This window comes from Gallinula chloropus (genome assembly GCF_964237585.1).
Source record: "Gallinula chloropus genome assembly, chromosome: 5".
In the NCBI taxonomy this organism is placed as follows: Eukaryota; Metazoa; Chordata; class Aves; order Gruiformes; family Rallidae; genus Gallinula; species Gallinula chloropus.
In genome coordinates, this window is record NC_140090.1 from 53,145,139 (window position 1) to 53,162,199 (window position 17,061).

A 17,061-nucleotide genomic window follows, 5' to 3' on the forward strand; every position below is an offset into this window, starting at 1 on the left:
TACAGTCTGAGGATGGAATATGTGGTGTTCCTGCTCATTGGGAGCAACATGTTATTAAGGTCAGGAGTACCAAATACAATTAGCTGTCAGAAATTGCGTTAGGAAATAGAACAGACTGTAGTAACCAAGGACCAGGTTCTCAGTGACATCTGCATGGAGCTCTAAGAAGGCATCAGTCTTTCTGCTTAACAGTCAGCCACCAGATGGGTATGAGCTTTGCTGTCTCCTGGTATGTGTTTGGGTTTGTGAAAGGATGCACATCCCTCTGTTAGTCCCTGTGCTTAGATTTCCTGTTAAACACAGCACAAATCTGTCTTTGTGACTTTCCTCATTCTGACATTAAATCCCTCCGCTGATAAGCCCTCTATAACCATTAGTTACATTCATGCCTTAAGTCACTGTGAAATCATACTGAATTAAGCTTTAGCCTTACTTATGTTAATTGAATAACTACAGTTCTTATGACAATCATGAAAAGTGCTGTGGGGAAAAACACAGCATAATCTGCTGTGTAAGCTGCCACTTTACTTGACAGCGCCTCGTTCTCTGCCAGGGTGACGGAAGAACAGTAAGAGAACACAGCAGGAACTGGACTAATAGAAACAAGCAGTTCTGCTATGCTTATCATCTGGGGACCTTAATGAACTTCAGCAATTAAAGCATTAGTTTTGCAACCTTAGTCAAGTGCTGTGTATTTTTCTTTCCTCTCTCCTCTTGATTTGGAAGTTTACCAGGCTGCTGTGCTAGGTCCTGGTCCCCTGTGCCCTGGTGTGCTCTGAGCCCTAAGCAGTTGCCTGGTGTTTGGGAGCTCTGGTGGCTCTCCACCAGAGACCACCTTTTGGAATAAATCCACCACCCTTTGGGTGTGCAGATTCTTTACCTGTCATTCTTTAAAGCTGTGTCTTGCAGCCTGGTTGTCTGGGCACTGGATTTCCTCACATCTTAGACCTGTTCCCTGTGTTTGTATCTGTTTAAGAGTTGATCCTTTAAACTCACAAAGCTTGCACAGCATCTGAAGAAGTGTGCAGTTCTTGTCTCCACAGACACAAGCGATAAAAGTCTGCTGCAGCTTTTTTAACCCTTTACTCTGTTCTGAGGTTGAGTCCTTGTGATGCGCCTGGGTAGGAACTGTTCCCCTGCAGCTCCTGATCCATGTCCAGAACTGTGGAGTCTTTTCTAGTTCAGGTTACCTTCCCTGACCTTGACATATCTGGTGCCCAACAAACCCCTTCCAGGAGAAGCACCTCACCCTCACCTTGCATCTGTCTAGACATCTTTCCACCAATATTTTTTTTTTTTTAATTTGGCAGTTCAGATCTTGCTCTTCAAATTATTTTCTCCACGTGCAGGTAGGGACTCAGTAACAATTGCTATAACCACTGGTCAGATAGCTTTAATGTCAGGAACTCTCACTGTCATTTGCCTGGTGGAAGATGACTACTTGTATGCCAGAGATGGGTATACCACAGACACATGTTCCATCAAATAGCAGTCTGGCAGAATTAATTTCTAAGTATGAATCGGAATGTGTAGATGACATTAGGATATGTTTTCCCAGGTATTTTATGACTATCAGAAAGCTTGCAAAAAGGATCTGTGTTAGGATCACACCTTTCAGTGTGGCTTCATGTGGGACATTGTCACCTTGTGGAGATTATTAGCACAAAGTGGACAAGATAAGAAATGAGAAGCAACACTTTTTTCCATGTAAATGTTTTGGTATAAGAAAGAGAATTAGGTGTGTGCTCTGACCAAATTTTAACTGTGTGTATTGCTGTGTGCTCCTTGGAAAGCATTGTGTGAGTATTGGTAACACCAGGTCAGCTCGTCCCTCTCAAAAAGCTGGGTTATCCCATCCTTACAGAGAGCAGCATATGTGCAACTCAGTCTTGAACATATTGCATATTTCCTCAACCATGGCACCCAATCAGTAGAAATGGTCTCTTAATGCTTGTGTAAAATTAGAATGGGATTCAAGCCTACCTAGGGAAATCTATTTTTCAGATACCTTTGGGAACAAGAATTGAAGGAGTTGGGCAATTTTTTCCCACTGTTTGCATTGTGTTAAAAACAAGAGAATCACTCAGAGATTTCAAACACGCTCTAAGAGAAAGGCCGTCCAGGCAGTCAGGCCACAGGAGTGGTCAGCAAAAGCCATCCTCTTTGTAACGCCGTGTCACGGTGACTCACAGGTGAAGGGCTGGCTGGCTGACTTAGCAGTCACCTTTCTGCCTCTAAGTGACTAGTTGCCTTTTGGTGTGAACATGAGCATCTGCTGGAGTCATGGATGGGCTGTTCAGAGTTCAGCAGTCCAGAAGCCAAGTGACTCAAAGATTTCTTGCCATGGAGATGGAAAACCAAAAGCTGGGTTGGAATTAGCAAGGAACGAACTATGAAGGCATACTAGAAAAACAACACATAAAACTGTCTTCTCTTTGAATAGTTTCACTTGAAGCTCTTGTTGCTTTTTCTCTGAGTTTACTTGCTAAGTAACAGTTAACTTGTCCTGTGGTTGTCCCTCTACTCACCTTCCAGGAAAGTCTGTATATTGACATTGACTGAAGAGCCTGCCTGGTCCTGGAGCAGAAGAAAGAAATCCTGTAGTTCCAATTAGGTGTAGTCATTGAATTAAGCTAAAGCAATTTCAGTTTCATGATGGATGGCCTATATCAAAACTTCATGTCAAGTGTTGGAAGGATGTTCTTGTAGTTTGTGTTAGAGAGGGAGTTGTGTGATACTTGGCAAATTGCACTAGTTATGTTGAGGGTTTTCCGTGTGGAACTACACAAGTTTAAACTTTCTGTAACCACATGTTCATTAGTTCTCAACTTTGTTAGGTGGAAATGCTGATCTTTCTGTCTTTCCCCGCCCCCCCAGCTTTTTTTCTTCTTCCCCCCCCCGCCCTTTCAGGGAGGGAACTACTTGTGTGTGTTTGGAGCATCCAGCACATGAAGACTTTGATCTTAGCTTAAAGCTCTGAGTAACTCTCTGTGGTAGTGAGCATAGAGTTGAACAAAACCGGAAAAGGACAAAGAAAGTTTGGATACATTTACTTGATCCTGACATCATCTTCCATAGCTAAGTCAATCACCTTGCACTGGTAACATTGAAGTAACTCACATGCTGTATGTGCCGTATGTTGTTCTCTTCTATCCCACAATATATGAATTTTTTTTTTAAAGAACAGTATGCCAAGCCTTCTTAAAGGTATTTCAGGTATTTTTCTATTACTGCTTGTATAGGTTTTTGGTATTGCAGTAATTCTTATCTACACAAAGAGGTGCTTCTAGAGGGGCTGCATCTTCCAGTCTCCAGGGTATGAATCATAAATGATGCCAGCTATGGCTGGCTGGTGACCTGGTAGCAGTACCTTCTGTGTGTGGAGAATGTCAAGATGCTAAGCTCATCTCCTCCAGGAAGCATGAGGGTTTTGTCAAGTTTCTAAAACTTTTCTGATAGGAAGAGTTGTAGAGTGGGTTTGATCAGAAACAGAAACTAAAGCTTGCTCTCTCTCTCTTTTGTTTATCATGGCTTAACAGTTTACAGTAGTTTACTGAATACTGGTGGCCACAAAGTCTATTGGATTTTACTGCTATACAATATTTAGGAGTTGTATTAGGTTCCTGACTAGCAATTGTGTTTGGGATCATAGCCACCTTTGGGTCTAGGAACCATCCACAACATGAGTTTTTACACACTGATGGTTTTGTCCTGTACTTCTGTGGTGGTTTAGTGACTTCTACATAGCAAAAACTCAAAGCAGAGTTCACTGTGCATCACTCGTAGCAGGACAAGACTCGCTGCAACTTAGATTACACGTGCAGATCTTGCAATAAAGAAGCTGTAAAAGAGATAAGAGATTCATATCTGTCTGTTAGGCCACTCTGAGGGGATTTTTTTACACTTCCGCAATTACTTGGGAAAGAGTTACAACTCATGATGATAGCTTTTTAATATAATTTTACAACCTTCAAGGAGAGTCCTCCCATGTTGCTGTTCTGTATTTGAAAACAGATCTTTATATTCTGTGAAGACCTTGAAAACTTCAACTTACAACATACTTATCCATCAAACATTTATTCTTTGCACGTATTGAATCAGTTTTCCCTCACCCAGAGCCTCTACATCCTGAGCGGTACTACCTATTGCTGTTTTTTACTGAGTGCTTTAATTTTTCTGGTTTTAATCATTCCAAACTATAGGTGTAGAATATAAATACAGGTACTAGCTCAGCACTCCAGGCTCAGCCACACTGAAGTGTAAAAGGAAAGTACAAGCAGAGATCAAATATATATCTTCATATAATTAGATAAATTTAGGAGTTCACTATGGAACGTGGTATAGAAAAATAGCTTAAATTTAAGCATGGTCATTTAACTGAGGTAGGTTCATTGCACATAGCTAGGCTTTCATGTTTTGACTTGACATAAAATTCTGCATTTTTTTAAAGCTACACAGCAGAGACAGTGTATCACATGCAACAAACACCATTGCAGTTTTCTGTCTTTTCCTTTGCAGAGCTGCTAGGAGTCAATTGCCTAGCTTGCACTGCAGTAACAGTTTGATTTGGTTTTCTTTTCTGTCTTTGCCAATCATCTCTTCAGGTCCTGTTGTGGAGCTGGGGCTTTATCATACTGCAGCAGGTCTTTCAGTGAGAGCAACAGTTTGTTTCTGCTTTTTAAGACATACCTGTGGAGCCTGTTGAGAGCCTTCAGTTATGTTTGGGCCTTGATAAGTTTTAAGAGCAGACAGCATGCTGCTTGGCTTGTTCTGTGCAGAATCCCTGAGCTGCTACTAGCTGGGCTGCTGCTGTACATTTGTCCTGCTGTGTTAACCCGACGTGGCTGAGTGGGAATGTGTGGCCCTTCTGCTTTGTATGGAGCTGCTCCTCATTGTTCTCTAGACCCTTCACCAGCTTCATTGCCCTTCTTTGGACATGCTCCACCACCTAAATGTCTTACAGTGAGTGTCCTCCCCGTGAAGAGCACCTCTGGTCTCCTCTCTGCCACTGAGGCAGAGATTTAAAAGGACCTTATCTCTGCCAAAGAAAGGTTTGTTTACCCACATCCCAGCTGTGCACCTACTATGTTCACGCTTTTTTGAAGATCCAAAAACTACAATCCTGCTGGTAGACAGAAGATTGATGCCACTAATAATCGTGTTCAGCACCTCCAAATGAGAAAGAGAGGGGAAAAAAAGACTGTTGTGCAGGGCTGTGCCAGTCATAAAGTTAACAAGAAGATTCTTGAGGTAGTACTGGGCTGTAAATGGATTTTTACAGGAAAAGATGAGACCTGGCACAGTGAGCTCTCCGGAAGGCGTCACATGAAAGTCTGTGCTGAGAGCTGAGGTGTTAATTTAAAAACTCCTGTAGTATTTAAATGTTTGAAGAAAAGTTTGGGGGATTGGTGTCAATACTGGAGAAACATTATTTGGTAATCTTTGAAGGAAATGGTACCATTAAAAATTACATGATTTGTAACAGGGCTACAGAAACCTGGTTCATGTTTGCGTTTTGGTTTTTGTTTTAATTTAATTTTTTTTAATGAATTCTCAGCAAGTCTTTTCTAATTCTCCTACTTGCGTGGTTCTCAGGTTTTGAACTTGGCTTTGCCATGGCGAGTCCCAATGCCCTGGTGTGCTGGGAGGCCCAGTTTGGCGACTTCCACAACACGGCGCAGTGTATAATAGACCAGTTCATCAGCTCCGGCCAAGCCAAGTGGGTTCGTCACAACGGAATCGTCCTGCTCTTGCCACACGGGATGGAAGGAATGGTGAGGGCACTGCTGGGCACTGCTGGGCGTGTGTGGGAGGGAAACGCGAGCTACCGCGCTGCCATCTGCCCCCTGAGGGGCCAAAGGCGTCTTGAGGATCCGATGGTGATAGGCAGCTGGGGAAGGTGCTGTTTAGCATGTGGGACTGCTTCAGTGCTACAGAAAAGAATGTGGGTGGCTTTATCAGGGAGAAACAAAGAAAACTGAGAAATATTTCTGGGCTTTTGTCTTTGTGTCCTTATTAGTGGCATGTGCCACTTTTCCCCCTATTTTCCTTTTTTTCTCTCTTTTTGTATCTTTCCCTAACACTGCCTTCTTTCCTTAGAAAGCCCAATTCTTCGCATACCGTAAAAAGAAATCACTAGTGTCTAGCAGTGCTTGCTTGGTTTTACTTCACACTAGGCACATCTGTGTAAAGTCTGCACTAAATGTGCCTGCAATGAAATGATATGAAGAAGCTTTAAAACGTCTTCAAAAATCATTGTCATTGGGTATCTTTGATTATAATAATTCCTGCGAAGGAAAATGTTTGCACTAGCTGTTGACTTTGGTGGATAGTAGGAGGAACTAGACAGTGTCTTAGAGAGAAAGGGCCTGGGCAAGTTCTGTATGTAGTGCTATATGAAGTTCATATCAGCAGTAGAATTGTTCTTTAAGTCTTTTACATTATTTTAAAGGTTACATGAGCATCATGTCAGGCTAGGTGAATTTTCTCCTTTTCACACGCATTAACAGCCATGAATTGATGCACGTCTCTTTCTAGCTTCTAATTAAGAAAAGCATAGTATGTGCCACAGTAGCAAGCTCCATCTGTATAAATGCTCCAGACCCTTTCCCCACAAACTGTGTCATTTCCATTCTCACAAACAATTTTGTTAATTTCCATTCAATTGTAATCCTGCCCTGATATACTGGGGTGCATTTGTATCTAATGAATGGCTTTCCATGCCCGTTTGAGCGTAAAGAATAAAGGGTCTGGTGCTGTTCACAAGACTTTTGATAAATTAATTTATTTTTTTAAATGAATCCTGAGGGACCGCCTGGATGTGCCCTCAGCAGGAGGTGTGGTTCTCCACAGGGAAGCACTCAGCTGAAGGGAGCTGGTTCTCTGCTACTAATAACACAGTTAATCTTTCTTTTCTCTTAGCTACTAGGCAACTAAGGTCTGTCCAGATCTTCTGAAACATGCTTATTTTGCTGTGAGTGTGTTTTCAGAATATTTAAGAATACCCCCAGACTGTTGAAATCTGTGATCTTCTCAGAGGAGCTTTCCATGACAGGAATGTTATTCTCTCTGCAACTGCAGTGTTGGGGACAGTTGGATTTGGGGAATGATGAGTAATGGGGTATGGATCCCTTCACCTCTAGGTCACACGTTCACACGGAAGTTGGACGTGATTGAAAGACTGCGCTTAATGGCTCACTGGGGACTCATCTGAAAGTAGCTAATGGATTTGGTATAGGTCTCACTGGGTAGGTGCTCACAGTAGAAACAAGCCCTGGCCCATCCCACACAGCAGTTGCTAGCATTCTGACTGGCAGTGCCATCAAAGATGGCTGTGAGCACTGGGGCTCTGGGTGGGGGTTGTTGCTGGGGCAGTACGTGTGCCCCAGGGAAGCCCCACGTGTCCGCCCTGTAACTGTTTGCCCCTAACATCTGCTTCCAGCCTGCTGAATTCAGCGTGCTTGTTAAGCATGGTGTTTGTACATACACAGGTTGTGCTTGGTGTTGGATTTGATTTACAGCAGATATTGCAATACCCATGCTGTATGCATCTATTGGGCTGTTACTGTGCACCACAGTTCTGCACAGCTTTGCTTCTGGTTCTCCAGCCCTTACCCGTTTATGATGTGGCACCTCAAAAGTGAAGACAGACTTCAAAAGACTAGTTGTGCACAGTTCCTGGCTGTTTGTGTTACTCCTTTGTTTTTTCCTTTGAATTCCTGAAGTCCAGGGAGTAGAGTGAATCCTGCACACGGAAGTGGGGAGGGTGATGTGTTGAATCAAGGTGGATTGCTAGCTGTCAAAATAATGAGTCATCTTGGAGATCACACATTAAGGTTTCAACAGAGGCAGTTAATGATGAGAGACAGCCACATAATGAAAAAAGCTCTTTATGAACACAGGTTAGGAGCCATGGAAAGGTTTGAGAGGTGTAATAGTTTGTCTTCAGGTTAAAATGCCTTACAACTCTCTCCAAAATGAAAGGCCTTCCTAACGGTAACTGTCACTTGAACAAGCAAAGGCTGCCAGCATTAGCAACAAATAAAAAAGCACACTGCATTCTCGTACTCCTTACAACTTTCATCCTCTATAAACAAGAAGATGAAAGGGAAGATAATAGATTCTGTTACACTCCTTATTCCTGATACCGTCTGTGACCAGCATGCACATTTTGCTGGTGTTAGGTGGATCTAACAGGGTTTGTGCACTAAAAGAAATTACCTTGGGTACTACTAGCAGGACAGCAGATATGAGTGTTCAGTACTTTGACAGGATGCAAAATATCTCCTAGGGAGGCAGAATTTAATTGTAGGTTTGTTTGGCAGATAATGTGTACATGTATTTTGATCTAGTTTAGCTGAAGTGTTTATCCAGGCTATTGTGTCCTGTACTGAACAGTGGACAGTAGTAGGAGAGAGAGACACTGATCCTGCTTGTGTTGCTAATATAGGAAAGATACTCAGTAGTTAATTTGGTGTTTGCTCCTGTTGAGCGTGCAAGCGTGCTTTGGCCCAAAGGAGTGAGAGTCACACGGTGTTTCTCCTGATATTCCTCCTGCTCCTTGTGCCCAGTGGATCTATTGCCCTTTCACTGGTCTTCCTTGTGCAGATAAATTGAGGATAGAAATTACTTGCAGCTGGTAAAAGTATTGGAAATCCATGTAAACCCTAATTGTCTCCTATGAAAACAGTTTACAAAGAATTCCAGTCCTGTGGTGTTCCTTCTGTGCTGATGGAGGCGGGGGGGCAGGCGTGCAGCCTGGGGTAGAGCTGCCAGGGTGACAGGAGGTACTTATGCAGTGAGTGACCTAGACTGATGTCGAACTGCTGGTTTTCCTTTTTAATGTTGTTTTAAATGATACTTTTATCAGGGTCCAGAGCATTCATCAGCCAGGCCTGAGAGGTTTCTGCAGATGAGCAATGATGATTCTGATGCTTACCCAGTAAGTAAATTTGTCAAAGGCTACGTCCTTTGTTTGCTCTTCACATCTCAGGGTTATTTCTTCCTAAGCAGCGTCCTTTTAGCTAGGTATAGTGGGTTAAGATTTAGCTTCATGAGTTGGTGTAACATTAACTTGATCCTAGTAAAAGTAATGACAGTGCATGGTATGTGCTGCTTCATTTCAAAGCTGAGGTCATATACAATTAATCTGTGGCAGACGATCTTTTTACGACTGTTCCTCAGGGCCAGTGATTCTGCTGGTTTATATCGCTCTGCGTACTGCAAATAGGTGTCTCCAGCTAATTTCTAAAGGAGGCCAAGTGAGACTACTCCTGGATTTTTGCAGTGCAGCTAAATTGTACTGCTGGGAGCATGAAAATAAGCAACCTCTAAATTTGATTTACTTAAGACCGTCATACCTTGCTCAGTCAGTTCCTCAGAAAAAGTCCACACTTCTGCAGGATACTGGGCATCTGCTTCCCCACTGCGTCTTTCCTGAGAAACATGGCTATGTATGAACTGAAAAGCCCACCAATTAAAAAAAAATAAATTGCACATAAGTGAGTTATAAATTGTATCATAAATGGTAGGAACTCAAACTATGGACCAGGAAATCATGTTAGATCACAGAATCACAGAATGTTGGAAGGGACCCTGAAAGATCATCTAGTCCAAGCACCCCGCCAGAGCAGGATGTTGTGCCAATCTGCAATGAGATTATTGTACTTCTATGTATGCTGACCTATATCCATATCTATGAACATATATATATATATTAAACCCCTCCTATATTAATAAAATACATAAATATAAACCACATGAAATGTATATTTTAAAATAGTGTAAGAGGACAGGACACAAAAAATGGGAGACTTGAGTTAACTATACACTCAAAAAAATGAATGATAGCTTTCAGATCCTTTCAAAGGGGTTCTATTTTGTGTCTTTCACCTACTGAAGTCCCAGTCCTCTTTACCTTTTCTTCCTGGACTTCTCAGCTTGTTAAAATTAATGGAAATATTTTTTTATTTATTTACCTATATTGTTAGGAAGAAGTCGAAGAAAATGATCTCTGGGGATGCTTCCCTAGCTAATAATATAGTCTGTGCGGAGATTTGTTAATTAAGTATTTTGAGGAAGGGAGTTGCTGAGAGTCAGAAAGAGAAGGATAGGTTACAAGCTTTTTTTTCTGATCTTTTAGACATTTTTCTAATGCCTTTAATGTCTGTCCTAGGAGTTCAGTGAGCAGTTTGAAGTTTCCCAGCTGTATGAGTGCAACTGGATTGTGGTGAATTGTTCAACTCCAGCCAATTACTTTCACGTCCTCAGAAGACAGATCTTGCTGCCATTCAGAAAACCGGTAAGGTTACTGGACTTGCTTTAGGTATTTTAATCCTCACATAAAGAGGGGTTTTGCATATGGCATACTGCTGAAAAGAACAAGAATCATTGGTGAAAAACCTTAATTGACCACAGGTTGAAGTCGCTGATGGGCTGGAATGAAACGCAGTTCTGACTTACTGTGATTCTAAAACTTGGTTTTCAGCTTTACTTCTTTCTGTCTGCACAGACCTTCAGAAGATTGTCAAGGCACTGGAGATAACAGGTTGCATAACAGTAATCTGCATGTCTGATTGCTGGAACTTGAAAAGCCTGAGATACTACTGGTGGATGTTTTTACAGGTTATAGCCTGTGATTTGATTTTGTTTTCAAGGAGAAGCATAAGCGATACTTTTTGCCACCCTTTAAAGGGAGGGGACTACCCAAATCTTTTGAATAATTTTGAAATTTCCTAGGCTTTCAAAACAGGAGAATATAATTTACTGTATTTGTTGCTCATGTTAATTTGATCTGCAGCATATTCAGTTTGTAGCTTTTGAATGACCAGTGTTGCAAATGTTGCATGTAATAATGTAGATGAAGCAGCTCCTGAGCATTGGAAAAATTTCTGTCTTACAGCTGATTGTTTTGACACCCAAGTCACTGCTGAGGCATCCAGAAGCTAAATCCAGTTTTGATGAAATGGTGTCTGGTAGGTCATCTTCAAGTATTACAGACAACTAATGAGCTATACCAAGCTGCATGTCGAGCTGCACGGAAGAGAATCTGCTCTGGAGACGTTGCCTTTTTGGTATAATTTCTGTGGAGCTGTTGTAGTGAGATCTAGCACGGACTTTTGCTGAAGAATCTGCTTGCTAGCGTGGGTTCTTAATTTTAACAGGCTTATCTTGTAATCAACCACAGATTTTGAAGGCAATGGCAAGTGCATTCCCCTCTGCAGGCATGTTCCCAACAATGGGCCATAAAGTCTCTCTGCTCCTTTTCTCTTCATATAAAAACTGTTCTTTGGACTGGCCCCAGGCTGTGAGGGATGGGTTGTTGTCACACTGTGCCCATTTGGAAGAACAAGGGTAAGAAGAGATTTCTTAAAATACTCAGTTCTGGGGCTGCTGCGTCACACCAGTGATGTAAAGTGAGATCAGCAAGTTTGCAGCCATAGGCTATCACGACAGCTGCTGCTGGTGTGCCATCAGCACCAAGAGATGACTCTAGAGGTCATACCAGAAACTGGAGTGATTTGTGTTGCTGTGCTCTGGTTGGAATGTGTTAGAGCGATGTGTAGTGAGTAATTACGGCAATTGTTCCTAGCGAGAGAGTGTGCATAGGTGTGGTGGTCTGTCTCCAGTTCTTGCAGCTGTCTTGACTGCTCTCAGGAAAGAGTAACTGCTCAGTTTTTACAAAGCAAGTTGCAGCGTATAAACATGCTTAAATATCACATTATCTCCTTTTTGTAGGTGAGTGTAATTTGCTTCTCAAAGCAAAGGCATTTGCTGGGTTTGGTTACTGTTCAAAAGCTTTGTAGAATGAGGCAAGTTAGAAATTCTGTCAGGATTGAGATTTGTGGCTTTCTCTTGGGAGTCCCCTCTGCTTCAGGCTAACACTCAATAATGGCCAAACTCCTATTTAACATTGAATTCTGACGTACTTTCATGATCCTGCTAAAGAGAACAAGTAGTTAGTAAAGTATTGATGACTCTCAGCTAACTCTTCTTGCTGTTCTTAATGGAAAGCTGAGAAGACGGTTACTGACTCCAGCTGACGCAATAAAGCACAGATTCAGTCTGTTTTAGTGATGAATTCTGCTGTTCAGTGAGACAAGATAATTCTGACATAAATCAGTCTCTCTTTCATATGTTTTTGCTACTGCTTTTCTCCCCCTCCCAAGATAAATGGCTCAAACAGGAGTGTATTCTCCTGGCACGTGGGTGTGCTGATTCAGACTGGGAGGTCATGTTGCTGTCTGCTACCTTGCAGTTGGCTAATGTGGGAATAGTTCTAATCAATCATATAAGAGAGCAACAGAAAGGATCTTTTAGACCATCAAGTCACTCTTCCAGATTCATGTATCCTAAGCAAATTGTTCTCCTGGGAGATGATATCACAGGGGAAAAGCTATCCTAATGGTGAGGATATGCATCTGAAACTGTATTTTATACTTAGACATATGGCTCAGTGCTATGCTAATTCTGCCTTTGGCTGATGCTGGGTTTGCTCTCAAACAAAGGTTTAAATCACATAAATATATGGGAGTAATGTGTATGCTTGTGTAAATGTTTCTGCAGTTGCCAGATTTTGTTGCTATGCTTTTATATAAAAATGTTCTAAATTTTTCTAAACTTGTACTAGTGTTAGATGGTTGAGATCATCTTGTAAAGAAGAAAGAATATTTCAGGTAACTCTGGAAAAACATGTAGGCAAAGGTGGACTATCCAATCAATTTAAAGGTGTAGTGCACAATAAGCTGGAATAGAATGTTGTTAAGGTGTTTCTGTCTGTTAAGTGTGGAGTGGATTATTGGCAGTCTCTTACTGTGTTGAAACTGAACTGCTGAAAGTCACTTTAGCAGAATTACCCATCTGAAAAGTAGGAATAGAGAGGCAGCAGAACCCCGTGACCATTGCGACCTGCTGCCTCCTCGGTACAGGGCTGCGTTAGTGTGACGGCAGTTCCCTGAGAGCGTTCTTCTGGTTCGTGCTCCAACTAGGTACCGCTTTCCAGCGGGTGATTCCTGAGAGTGGGCTGGCGGCTCAGGCACCGCAGGAGGTCAAGAGAGTGATTTTCTGCACAGGAAAAGTGTACTATGATCTTCTGAAAGAGAGGAAGAATCAAGACCTGGAGAAACAAGTAGCTATAACCAGACTTGAACAGGTGAGCTCCCTGATCCTAAGAAGACTGAGTCCTTGGGGTGACTCTCAGCACGGGCTTCCTATGCTTTAAATAGCCAGTGCTTGCCAGAAAGGATGATGATAGCATTTTTATAGCGCTTTGCATCTTACAAGACATTATGTAATTCTTCGTGGCCTTGTGGAGGGGGAACATGCCAACAGTATCCTGGACAATGAGGTCCAGAAAGCTTGATGACTTTTCCAGAACAACGTAACAAAGTGAAGGTTACCTACTGTATGATGGCACCTTAAATTTGTATACCCAACCTGCTAGGTTTAAATGTTGTGAATACTGAGTGGACTTTGTAATTACATTTTCACTCACTAATTAAGGACTTGTTATTGTCATGACTACTTCGCTAGAAAAACTCTGTGAATGAGGATGCCTGGACTGTGACCAACCTCTGTTCATGGTGGTGCAACTATAAAATATGGGGTATGAAATCTATTCAAGATGTACCAGTCACTTTAAAGAACACATGGCAGTTATATTGGGTGCTAAATGGTTAGTTGTAATAGCTGGTTTTCATACCCGATAGGTAAAAGGCTTTCCTGCCACCACATAAGAGAAAGGTTTTCCAGTTATTGCCCTCTCTTTCCAGATCTCACCATTCCCCTTTGACCTGCTGAAAGAAGAACTTGAGAAGTATCCAGGTGCTGATCTGGTTTGGTGTCAGGAAGAGCACAAAAACAGTGGATACTATGACTATGTCAAACCTCGTTTCCGCACTATTGTGAACCACACTCGACCTATATGGTATGAGACTCTGAACAATTCTCTATCTCCTGGGCTGATTTGTTTGCTTATAAATTTGGTTGGGTTGATGTTTCAGGGTGTTCTTTTTTTTTTTTTTCTTTTACAATTGCTTCAGGGAATTCAGGGAAGATGTTAGTGGGGAAGTCAGTTTCTTCACAAATCAAAACCTGAGTTTGGATTCTGGGGTAAAGGAGGAAAAAGTCTAGACTGCTATTTCTCAAATACATTATGTATGTTTAGCTCCTCCCTCTAGTTCTAAAAGAAAACCAGTAGCAACTGGCTCTGTATTTAATGTCACTTAGGACAGCACTTACCTCTCCTGGATTTTTCCCTCTGGTTGTCTAAGATTCTGTCTAAGAATTCCACTACAAATATTAGGTTGCTGGAGGAAGCAATTGCTGTAAGAGCTCGGTCCAGGTACCTTTGCATTTATTTTAGATGATTGACTCTCAGATATGCCCATGAAGCTGTCAGAGGAAAGAGAGTCTTCACTGCATTATCTAAATATGAGACAGTGTAGCTGGCTGCCCTGGGGAAGGATAGGGGAGAAGATACAGCTTAATATTGACAGGAGGGGGAAAAGAGGGGGAAGCTGACCAGAAGGTATGGTGCAATTTAGATTGATTTTTATTTAGGAAAGATTGATGATTAGATGTCCAGGTCTGCTAAGCTGACTGAGTACATTTAGCAGCATGTTCTCATGCTTGTTAATGTCAAAAGAGTCTCTCTTCTCACCTCATTTGTCTGCTGAATTCTTTTTTGTCACAAAGGTATGTTGGTCGAGAGCCTGCTGCTGCAGCTGCCACGGGCAACAAGAACACACACCTGGTGTCGCTCAGAAGGTTCTTGGACACAGCTTTCAACCTGGAGGCCTTTGAGGGAAAGACATTCTAACTGCAGGGCACTGACCCATCTCTGTCAAATCACTGCATCCAAAAGAGGAAATAAAAGTGGTGAAAATACTAGAAAATGATGCATTTTTTGCTTTACCAGATAAACTAATTCAGCAGCTGACTTAATTTACAATGTGCTCCCCAGTTTGTAAGGGAAAAAAAAATTCAAACCTTCCACCGTGTTATGTTATTTGCCTGCTTAGATCGGGACCTCTGGCACAAGGAGGGTGTCCTGTCCAAGGATACAGCGTCTAGCTCAGTGACGCTCCAGTCTCAGCCTGTGGGCACTGTAACTGCTGTAAGGAGAGCAGGCACGGACAGCGTGGTGGCTCTGCACATCCCTGAGGATGATGAGAGTAACACTTGGGAGCCAGTAAGATGTAGCTGTGGGTGATAACAAAAGGGGGGAGGGCTACTTACATATGGTATAAGGTGGAGGAGGATGATGAAGCAGAAATAAGAGGGACAAAGAAAAGGTTTGTTGGGGGTAACTGAGGAGGAAAGAAGTCTACACAAGGCCACAGCTGACAAAGCAGTGGGTGATCAGCAGGACAATTCAGCATCAGATAACTTCAAAAGTGAGAGGTGACAGCATCAATTGCTCCCACTCCCTAAGCTGGTCCCTGTGGTATTAAGGAACTGTGGGGTCCTGTGAACATCCTCATTTTGGATGAATCCTCTATCTCTCACCAAACTACTAGGATCTGCTTTTCTTCAACCTGATAGCACCATAAAAAGATTGTGTTTGGATGAGGCTATGTGTGTGCAGCAAGTAGGGGGTTCTCTGCTTTGTCCAACGCTAGTCCCTGCCTCAGATCTCCTTGCTGATATCAACCCAACTCTGAAGTGGCAATTTCTGATTCAGTGACCCTTTTTTATGTTAAGAGGAAGGTGGGCAAGCAACAGATGCTAGCTGACCAAAATCCCATGCTGTGGTTTTGTTCAAGCAGTAACTAATTTTTTATTTTTCTCCCCTGTTTTTACTTGTCAATTAGTGTATCAATTGCCTGGTACTTTCAGCATGGACATAAAAGTGAACCATCTCTAAGAGCAGGCTCTGTGAGGCAGCTGATGTCAGGCAAGTGCTGGAAGAGAGGGAACAGCAGGGCTTGCTCCTCTTCTCCAGTGATAGTGCTTGGCTTCCTGGGGGGCATCACACAGCAGGGCAGTCTCAGAGTGCCACTGCTTGTACTTCCTTGGCAGTGCTAGAAGGCAGGTGGGCACAGCCTTCCTCCCCACTCTGAATACAAGGAGAACTTGGGTCTGGGTGAACTTTGTGACTGCAGGTTTCTGCAGTGCTGGTCTGTGTAGTGGCAGGAGGCTTCTTTCCTTCTCTCTTCTGGCTGGCAGAGGGAACAGCTCGATTAAGAGTGTACAGTGTGGTAGTGTGGTGGTTTAGGCCTCTGGAAGCCAAATGCCCACCAAAGCTGCTCCATCACTCCCCTTTTCAGCCAAAAAGGAGAGAAAATATATATTGGGAGGCTTAAGAGTCGAGATAAGGACAGAGGGATCACTCTGCAATTAGTGTCATGGGCAAAACAGACTCAACACAGAATATAAATATGACTAATTTATTACACTACAACTACACACCCAGTGTACCCAGTGAAGCAGAGTCGGGTAATGAGAAGTGTGGCCAGGCCTTAAAGCACCTTCCCCCCCGCCTCCCCCCCATCCCTCCCCCCTTAGCAGACTTAATCTTCATTCATGATTTTACTTCCTTCTTTCCCCCCAACATGGTGCGGGGAGGGGCAGGAAATGGGGAGTGGGGGTCCGGTCATTTCCTTACAAGCTGCTTTCTTTCCCCAGATCTTAACACTTCTACTTCCCCCCACCCCTCCCTTCTTCACAGACTGTAGTCATAAATACATTCCCTCCCATCACGATTTGGGGTGGCGCAGGGAATGGGGGCTTCCAATCCATTTCTCCTGAGTTGTCCTCCTTAGCTGGGGTGGGGCATTCCACAAACACACCCCCTTCCCCTGCAGCACTGTTGGGTCCCACCCACAAGAGACAGTCATCTCCACGAACTTCTCCAGTGTGTCTGTCGAGGAGCCATCTCCTAACCACGTGCCTCAGTAGGGCTCCCTTCCATGGGTGCTGACATTCAGGCCCAAACTCCTGGCCTGGTCCCCCACAGAGTCACAAGTCCCCTGGCAACCCTGCTGAGGTGTGGATCAATCTCTTCACAGGCTGTAGATGATCTCTGCTCCCTGTCCTTATCCATGGGCTGTGAGGGGACAC

The 17,061-nt window shown here is 43.0% G+C and overlaps 1 protein-coding gene across 2 annotated transcripts in view; it reads left to right on the top strand.

Annotated features, from left to right (window-relative positions):
* OGDHL (oxoglutarate dehydrogenase L) overlaps positions 1 to 14,818 on the top strand; it is a gene marked incomplete at both ends in the record, with an annotated part of 44,785 nt that extends 29,967 nt beyond the window's left edge. For both annotated transcript variants that reach the window (XM_084265058.1, XM_084265059.1), the window contains 7 exons: positions 5,596 to 5,774; positions 8,870 to 8,941; positions 10,175 to 10,300; positions 10,901 to 10,973; positions 12,987 to 13,150; positions 13,770 to 13,924; positions 14,695 to 14,818. In XM_084265058.1, coding sequence (XP_084121184.1) covers positions 5,596 to 5,774; positions 8,870 to 8,941; positions 10,175 to 10,300; positions 10,901 to 10,973; positions 12,987 to 13,150; positions 13,770 to 13,924; positions 14,695 to 14,818 — 893 coding nt within the window. The remainder of the gene's footprint in view (positions 1 to 5,595; positions 5,775 to 8,869; positions 8,942 to 10,174; positions 10,301 to 10,900; positions 10,974 to 12,986; positions 13,151 to 13,769; positions 13,925 to 14,694) is intronic.
* Positions 14,819 to 17,061: the final 2,243 nt, after the last annotated feature.